Source organism: Orycteropus afer, unplaced genomic scaffold (assembly GCF_000298275.1).
Source record: "Orycteropus afer afer isolate SDZICR_OR568_19922 unplaced genomic scaffold, OryAfe1.0 scaffold00124, whole genome shotgun sequence".
Classification (NCBI taxonomy): Eukaryota; Metazoa; Chordata; class Mammalia; order Tubulidentata; family Orycteropodidae; genus Orycteropus; species Orycteropus afer.
Window position 1 is genome coordinate 8,478,173 of NW_006921711.1, and position 9,880 is coordinate 8,488,052.

Genomic DNA, 9,880 nt, shown 5'->3' on the forward strand with positions numbered 1-9,880 from the left:
TAGTGATACTGCCTTGGAAACCCAAGGAGGGGTTGCTATGAGTCGGGGCCGACTCGATGGCAAATAACAACAACAACAACAGAAAGATGAAAATCAAAACAATGAGCTATCATCTCACCCCAGCATTATAGCAGAGTTCAAAAAAACCCAAAAAACAACAAATGCTGCTGAGGGTGTGGAAAGAATAGAACACTCATACACTGCTGGTGAGACTATAAAATGGTACATACAACCACTGTGGAAGTGGTATAGCACTTCTTTAAAAAGTACCATATGATCCTGCAATACCATGACTGCAGTAATATATATAGCCTAGAGAAATGAGAGGTGACATGAACATATGAACACCCATGTTCGTTGCAGCATCAGTCACAATAGCAAAATGACAGAAACAACCTAAATGTCCATCAATGGATGAACAGATAAACTATGGTATATACGTACATACAGTGGAATACTATGTAACGTTAAAGAATAATGATGAAGCTGCAAAACACCTTATAACATGGATGAACCTATAGGTCATTATGCTGAATGAAATTAGTCAGTAACAAGGGACAAATATTGTATGAGACCACTACTATAAACAGCCAGGAAAATATATACACAAAGAAAGAATCATTCCTTCAAGGTTACCAAGGGTGGGAGGAAAAAGGAGGATAAGTCACAAACTAGAAGGTACACACACACTAACCTGGGTGAAGGGAAGTGCAATATACATATATAGTAAGCGGGAGATCAGCACAAAATGATCAAGGCAGTGGAAGACACAGGGAGGGCCACAAGAAGTTAAAGACAACAAAGGTGAATATTATTACATACATAATCCTGCAACACAGCAATAACAATAATCTACATGTGTATACATAGATACTCAAGCTGAACAAGGGTAGGAAGGCAAATGGCACCACATTTCATATAGGTTTGAGAAAGGTTATCTCTCTCTATATATTTATATGTGCTACAAATATATCCATGAATAGAGTAGAGTATACAAGGGGCAATGTTATGGAAACTTCTTAGTCATAACAGCTACCTTGAGGGTACGAGTCACTGGGTACAGGGGCTCAGGACCATAGTCTCAGGGGACACTAAGGTCAATTTGCATAATACAGTTCACAAAGACAATGTTCTACATTCTACTTTAGTAAGTGGCGAGTGGGGTCTTAAAAGCTTGTGAGCAGCCATCAAGAGGGCAACTACTGGGCTCTCCCTGTCCAGAACAAAGAAGAACAAAGAAAATCAAAGACATAAGGAGATAATTAGTCCAAAGGACTAAATGGACCACATGAACTCCAGCTTCCATGACCCTAAGACCAGAAGAATTAGATGGTACCCAATTATTACTGCTGACTGCTCTGTAAGGGATCACAATAGGAGGTCCTGGATAGAATGGGAGAAAAATGTGGAACAAAACTCAAAATGATAAAAATGACCAGGCTTCCTCTTCTGATAGAGACTGGTGGACCCTCCAAGACTTTGGCCCTTACCCACCCTTCAAACCAGGATCTGGACCCAACCCTCAGGGTTCAACTTTCAGCTGAACAATAGGCCTATAAGGTGAAAAACAGTATCAAGAAGGTATGTACTCAGTAAAACAATCAATCATATGAAATCAAAAGGGCAACATCTGCCCAGGGACAAAGCAAAGAAGGGAGGAAGGGATAGGAAAGAAGGATGAAGGGAAATAGTATATACAGGGAGGAAGTGAGAAGAGTGCTGTTACAATCTGGGGATGGCAATGAATGTCACATAATACAATATGTACAAATCACTGAATGGAAAACCAATTTGCTCTGTAAACATTTCCTCAAATCATACTTTTTTTTTTTAAAAAAGTTTACGTTGCTTAAAAATAAAGTTGGAAAACTTGGGGGGAAAATGGTTTCTTATATAAATGAAGTCAGCAACAGCAGCAGCACTGGACAGAGAGGCTCAGGGAGGGGAACAGAGAAGGAGAGGATGAATAGGGAGAGAAAGAGACATCTTTATTTAAATTTATTTATAATAGTGGCCTTGATTTGGAAAGTAATGTAAATCTCTAGACACAAATTTTAAATCACCTCCCCCACCTTTCTTTATGGTGGAGATTAGGGAGAGAAACACTAATGCAAAGAATGTAATAGTAAATGCAAATTTCATAGAAAGTAATAATTACTAGCTTTTTTTAAAAAAAAAATCTATGTACTATATCCTTAAAAATCAAAGATAGTACAAATCTTCAATAACTGATAAGTGTTCATAAGTATGTCATCAGTTATTTTTAGAAACTTGACCATAAAATACTTCTGAAGTAATATGAAACAAAATATATTTTAAAATTACATTTTGATTCCATTAAAATCATAGCAGTAAAAACACAGTATTTTATTTTTAAATAAAAAATAAAATGAACAAATGTTTTTCTTCTTTAATGGGTAACTGAAGGGCAATGAGAGACAGTTCTGACATTAAAAAATAGGTGTATCAATAATTTCTGAACTTAGGCTTTTGTTTTCTTCACATAAAATATGCAAGATATCTTTACTCCCATTCTTTCCTACCATTAAGGTATCAATTGGAGTTTAAAAACCCCACTATGTAAATCAAATAACATAAATAAAACGTTAAAATTCTAATGATAATGCATTTCAAAATACCTGCACCAATCATGGTGATTGGAGATTCAATATATATCCATTCATCAGTATATATTCCAGAATGGACAAAGATAAGTCCATCAAAATGAGCCTCTTGAACCCCACCAAGGGCATCTTCAATGGTATCATAATACTAAGGGGAAAAAAAAGGCGTCAGTACAGAACTGAGAGATTACCATTTTAAGTCTTATAAGACTAGAAATCAAACATACCAACATATTTTCTCTTCCTTTATATCTTGCAGGGTTACTGTAGAAATGTTCAGCAAATCCTGGTTTTACGTGCGCACCTTTATACTAAAATGTCAAAAACAAACAACAACCAAAAAAAAAAATAACATTAAATACTAATATAAGCATTATATCCTAAAGTTTTAATTTACCACTGTATTAGCAACTTTTATTAAATTAAAAAAAAAAACCACAAAAACAATTATTCCAATTAATTTTCTGGTACAATGTAAAATCCAGAACACGTTATTAAGAAAAGTTAGGGCTTCTCAACCTAAGCATTATTGACATTTTGGGGGCACATAATTCCTTGCTGTTGGGGCTGTCCTCTGCACTGCAGGATGTTTAGTAGGAAACTTGGCTCACTCACTAGATACCTATAGCACCCTCCCTCCTCCAGTTAGGAGAAACAAAAATGTCTCCCTCCAGACATTGCTAAATGTCCTCCTGGGAAGCAAAATCATCCCCAGCTGAGAACCACTGGTAAAGAATCATATTAAAATTACAGTAAACATGAAATTTTAAAACCAATTAACTGAAAAGTAATAATTAAAAAATAAAGTTCAGAAAGACCCACAGTAGTATTAACTGCTCTCCACACTAACTGCCACTGGATAAATTATTAATGAACATGTCAAGTAGCAGTGAAAAAAATTACTGAATATTTTTTGGCTGATAAATGTTCACTGGCATACTTTTAAAATCTATTCTTGAGTTTAAAATTTACTTTTTTAAAAACCAAATGATCATTTAAAAATTTATAATATAAATCTGTATTTTGTATTTATACTTCATACCAATTGCTGGAAACTCTCTTTCCAAGGATTTGGATGTTCATACTCTTCTGGATTAATTTGGTAGAATTTACCAGGTTCTGGATGCATCATAGGGCGGGTATATTCAAATACTTCCATGTATAATCGTTTCCTAGGGGGGAAAGGAATTAAAAAATTTCTTCACAAAATGCCCTTCACATCAATAAAGTTTCACACTAGTATAAGAATTATTTGAAGTCTCAAAAACATAGAAGTATTTAGAATTGTCAAAGAAGAGAGGGAAAAAGAACAAACAAATATTGAAATACTTTAAATGTAAAAACATTTTGACTAATACAATGTAACTGCATAAGAAAAACAATTCAAAATTTGACTGTTCAACTTGGGGGAAAAATGCTACCTCCATAGCCTCATAAAGTTATTGTTAAAATGAAAAATGTCAACAAAATACTTTCAACTTAATTTTTCCTCTATCTTCAATTCACTTACACTCCCTATCAAGAACTACCACCAAATCTTACATTCTGTAACAATTCCAAGATATACAGTAGACTTGGCAAGGGAGAAGGTTGTAGTCACTTCTTGGCCACAGCCAGCTACCCAGAGGGAGCGAATAGTTGGACCTGTGGGCTCAGGACCACAGTCGCAGGGGACATCAAGCTCAATTGGCATAACATAATACACAAAACACTGTTTTAGATCCTACTTTGGAGAGTAGCAACTGGAATCTTAAAAGCTTGCAAGTAGCCATCTAGATGCAACAATGGGTTTCTCCTCGTCCAGAGCAAAGAAGGATGAAGAAAACCAGAGATTCATGGAAACAATTAGTCCAAGTGACTGGTATACCATGAGATCTCAGCCTATACAGCTATGAGACCAGAAGCACTAGATGGTGCCCGGCTACCACTGTCAACCACTCGGACAGGGATCTATGTAGGAGATCCTGGATACAATGGGAGAACAATGAGGAACAAAACTCAAAATCATTAAAAAAAAAAAAGGGACCAGGTTTCCTGGTCTGATAGAGACTGATGGAGCCCCTGAGACTATGGCCCCTAGTTGCCCTTCAGGTCTGGAACTGAACCCATTCCTGTGGCTTTTAGCCAACCAAAAGACAGGTAGATGAGCTGAACATTTACATTAGGTAGATACACTCCATGGAGAGAACAACCATGGGAGAATAGAATGTCTGTGTATGCACAAGGAGATAGCTCAGGGGCCAGGAGTGCATGGACGGAAGGACACAGGGAAGAATAACTATGGGGACGAAGTGGAAGGGGAGCTGTTACAGTGTGGTAAATTGTAGTCAATGTCATGAGACAAAGAGTATGTGAGCAGCTGTATGGAAAGTAAATTTGCTCTGTAAACTTTCACCCAAATCACAATTAAAAAAAAAAAAAAAGAACTACCACCAAATCTTAGAATCAGAGTAATAGTAACCACTATTTCTTATAAAATGCTTTATCTTCCTCTGCTCTTCATTCTCATTTCTCCCTGCTAAAAATAATTTTTCTCTCTTAAATATACAGTGTACTTTATTTTTATGATCATAAAGGTAATATATAACTGCTGTAAAATATAGAAAACAGAAAGAAAGATAATAAGTGGTTTCAACATATTCACTATTAATAGTTTATTGTATTCTCCTCCAGGATCCATGGGTAATGCAAATGGTTAATACACTCAACTGATAACTGAAAAGCTGGAGGTTCAAGTCCACCCAGAGGTACATTGCAAGAAAGGCCTGGTGATCTACTTTTGAAAAATCAGCCATTGAAAACTCTATAGAGCAGTTTCTGACATACATGGTGTTACCATGAGTTGGAGTTGACCTCACAGCTACTGGTTTTTATATTTCCTTCTGGCTTTTTTTTCTATCGACAGTGTTATTATAGTTGTATATAGCATATAAAAATTGATATTCTGCTCTTTTCCCTTTTTAATATAGATTTTTTTTCCATGTTTACATTCTATAAGAATAACTGCTAATGGTTATATGACAACACTCTAAGTAGATAATATTACACAGTTTATTTAATTCATTCCCTTATTGCTGGGCATTCAGCTTATTTCAAATTTTTCTCTATTAATTATTCAGGTCCCCAGGAGATGCAAAAGGTTTGTACTAAGCTACTATTATGAAAATTTGTACATAAGAAAAATTTTCCATAGAATTACTGGGTGCACTAAACTGTTACACTGAATTCATTAGCTATTTTAAATTAGATCTTGTTCTGTTTCTAAAAGCAATTAAACAAAAAAACATTTCCCATAATCATTCTGTTATTAAATGACAAATAGCAGAGAAAGTACTTCATTTACTGTTGCTTTAACTGAGAGGCCACATTTGTGTTAAACAGGTAACTTAGCATTTATAAGCATTTTAATTTTGTTTCAACTACTTAAAGGTAAGTACCAAGTCACACTTCAATTTCCCTACTATCGTTATAGCATTTTGGGCCACAAACTATATATCAAGATAATAAGGAATAGGTTTTCACTTACCACAAAATTGGATCATTAGCAAGCTCACTGAAGCGTTTACACACACATGCTGCTCTACAAAGATCTTGTTCCAATAAGTAAGAGAAGATTTTTAGAACTACTTCATCTGGCAGTTTCTCCTGAAGATATTGTTCAGCAGGGGCTGCTATAAAGAGATTAATAAACATATTATAAACAACCTATTTATCGTGCTAGCAATGACTATCTTATTATTTAAGGAGCACAATTTTCATTTATTATTTGATGATTTTATAAGCACTTTTTTTTTTTCGTAGATGTCACACATTTATTTGCTCTTATTTTGATTTAACAAGGTTTCTTTCTTTTAGTTACTATGCGTCATCTCAAAAAGTGTTTAATTTAAAAAGCATTTTTATACAACAATAAAAGTCAATGAGAGAAAGGTCAGAGTTCTAGTGTGTATCTTAATCCCAAATGTAACTCAACTGTATTTTAGTATCAAACACAAATTTTAAAAATTTTATTCTATTCTTTAGTTTTCCCATAGGAAATACCTGATAAATCTTGTGATTTTCCAGATACTCTTGCCCGTTTTGCACGATGACCAAAGTTTTCTGTAGTAGAAGTTGAAGCACCCTCCAAAAACAAAAACAAGCAAATATTTTTACCATACATAATCACTTTTTAAAAAACGATGGCATTTCTTTTTGTTTCTAAAAATTCTTTTGTTACAAAAAGAAAAGCCATTACATTTAACTTACCTCCATGCTGCTCTTTGTAGGACACGCTGTTCTTTTTGGCAAAAGAGTTTTTCTACGAAGTTGGTATGGACTATTTTGTGCACCAGGACCTGATTCTTCTGCAACCATATCTGCAGGTACATCATCATCTGTTATGAACAAAAGCAGTAAGAAAAATAAAACTTGTATTACAAATTTAACACCCCTGGATAATCATGCTATAGATTGAACTGTGTCCTCCAAAAAAATACATGTTGTGAATTTTAACTTCTATGCCTGTAGTTAGGAACTCTGGTAGCTTAGTGCCTAAGGCACTTGACTGCTAACCAGAAGACTGGTGGTTCAAACCCACCAGCCACTCCTCGGAAGGAAGATGGGGCAATCTACTTCCATAGTGATACTGGTCGCTATGAGTCAGTCCAACTTGAGGGCACATAACGACAACAACGTGCCTGTAGTTATAATCGCATTTGGGAATGGGTTGCCTTTGTTATATTAATGGGACAGAATTAGTATAAAGTGTATCTTAAATAAATCTCTTTTGAAATATAAGAGATTAAACAAGCAAGCAAATGAAGCAGAGATAGGGGAAGAGAGGTGCAAAGCTACATGAAGACTGTCCAATACTAGAAACTTAGAAAAGACAAGGACCTTTCTCCAGAGCTGAAAGGGAGAGAAAGCCATCCCCTAGAGCTAGTGCCCTGAGTTCAGACTTTTAGTTTCCTGAATTGCAAGAGAATAAATTTTTGTTAAAGCAATTCACTTGCACTCTTTCTAACAGCACTCGAAAAGTAAGAAGAGATCATCTCAAGGAAATGTTGGATATCTTCTTCATTTCTTATTTCAAAATACATTCTGATGTAAGTATATACCCTTCCTCCTCACTATCTCATTACCTGACATTTATAATTTATGATCGTAGTGAAAAATGTACTCCCTGACTATTTTATAAATTGACAACATACATCTGGCAGTAATGAACACAAAGGTGTGTGGTGAGAGTTACCCTGGATTTAATGGTTAAGGTTATGTGTCAACTTGGCTGGGCCATGAGTCTCAGTGGTTTGGCAGTTATGTAATAATATAATTTAACAGTTATTTATGACTGCATCTTTAATGCAGTCATCTTTCGCTTTGCGAGGATATGATCATCCTCCATTTTTGCATAACACCAATTTTGGCATAATGATTTGGTCTTTGGAACCTAACCATGTCAAAAAGTAAGGAATGGGCCTATTTATATTTAAATATAGGGAGTGGGAAGGTGGGGCTAGATACTTCACTGCCAGAGGCCAAACAGGATGAGGAAGGCAGCATGGCAAGTAACAGAGTTGGGAGTCCTTGGGCAGTGCAAACAGTTAAGCAGTTGGACTACTTAGCTGAAAGGTTGGTGGTTTGAACCCACCCAGACGTGCCTCAGGAGACAGGCCTGGAGATTTGTTTTCAAAAGATCCAACCTTGCAAACCCTATGCAGCAGTTCTACTGTGTGCACATGGGGTCACTATGAGTCGGAACTGATTCACAGAAACTAAAAACAACAACGTATGTAAGCTCCCTGTTCGATGGACCCAACTCAGTGACAACTAACCACAAATAAACAATGATAGGCAAAGGGGTACTAGAGTGAAGTGGATGAAAAGGGTGCTCATGCAGAGGGTGGTGGTTGTTGTTAGGTGCTGTGGAGTCAGCACTGTTGTACAGCGACCCTACGTACAAGAGAACAAAACACTGCCGGGTTGTGCACCATCTCTACAATCCTTGCTATACTTGGTGGGCCCACTGTTGCAGCCACGGTGTCAATCTTTCTTGTTGAGGGTGACCAAAGTGTTGTGTTGTTTTTGTAAGGTGCCTTCGAGTTGACTCCGACTCACAGGTACCCTATGTACAGCAGAACGAAACACCCCCCGGTCCTGCGCCAGCCTCACAATCCTTGATATACTCCAGTCCATTGTTGCAGCCACAATGCAATCCATCTTGTTGAGGGTCTTTCTCTTTTTTGCTGACCCTCCACTTTACCAAGCATGGTATCCTTCTCCAGGGAATGGCCCTTTCTGATAACATGACCCAAGTAGGTCACGAAATCTAGCCATTCTCCCTTCCAAGGAGAATTCTGGCTGCACCTTTCCAGAACAGATTTGTTCATTCTTTTGGCAGTCCATGGTATTTTCAGTATTTTTTTGCCAACACCATAACTCAAAAGCATCGATTATTATTTAGTCTTTCTTATTCACTGTCTAGCTTTCACATGCATATGAGGCTACTGAAAATACCATGGCTTGGGTAAGGGGAACCTTAGTCTTCAAAGAGACATATTTGCTCTTCAGCACTTAATAGAGGTCTTTTGCAGCAAATTTGCCCAGTGCAATATGTTGTCTGATTTGCTTTTTTTTCTTTTTAAATTTTATTGTGATTTGATAATGGATACTATTACTCTAATTCTAAGATTTGGTGGGTGGTAGTTCTTTTTTTTAATTGTTATTTGGGTGAAAGCAAATTTACTTTCCATACAGCAGTTCACATACACTTGTCTCATGACACTGACTACAATTTATCACAATGCAACAGCTCCCCTCCCACTTCCTCCCCATAGTTACCTCTTCCCTTCCCTGTGTCCTTCCCTCCATGCACTCTTGGCCCCTGAGTTGTCTCCTTGTGCATACACAGCTACTCTATTCTCCCATGGTTGTTTTCTCCACGGAGTGTATCTACCTAATGTAAATGTTCAGCTCATCTGCCTGTCTTTTGTTTGGCTAGAAGCCACAGGAGTGGGTTCAGTTCCAGACCTGAAGGACAGCTAGGGGCTGTAGTCTCAGGGGCTCCATCAGGCTCTATCGGACCAGCAAACCTGGTCTCTCCCTTTTTTTTTTTTTTTTAAATAATGATTTTGAGTTTTGTTCCACATTGTTCTCCCATTGTATCCAGGATCTGCTACACAGATCCCCTCTGAGTGGTTGACAGTGGTAGCCAGGCATCATCTAGTTCTTCTGGTCTCATAATTGTATAGGCTGTGGATTACACGTGTACCGGT

At 36.9% G+C, this 9,880-nt stretch overlaps 1 protein-coding gene across 1 annotated transcript in view; it reads right to left on the reverse strand.

Moving 5' to 3' along the window:
• FBXO11 (F-box protein 11) overlaps positions 1-6,992 on the reverse strand; it is a 44,792-nt gene extending 37,800 nt beyond the window's left edge. The window contains exons 1-6 of the mRNA XM_007944408.2: positions 6,873-6,992; positions 6,666-6,747; positions 6,151-6,295; positions 3,667-3,796; positions 2,852-2,935; positions 2,640-2,772 (exon numbers count right to left, since the gene is read on the reverse strand). Of these exons, the coding sequence (XP_007942599.1) occupies positions 2,640-2,772; positions 2,852-2,935; positions 3,667-3,796; positions 6,151-6,295; positions 6,666-6,747; positions 6,873-6,980 (682 nt within the window). The 5' untranslated portion in view covers positions 6,981-6,992. The remainder of the gene's footprint in view (positions 1-2,639; positions 2,773-2,851; positions 2,936-3,666; positions 3,797-6,150; positions 6,296-6,665; positions 6,748-6,872) is intronic.
• Between the last annotated feature and the right edge of the window lie 2,888 nt (positions 6,993-9,880).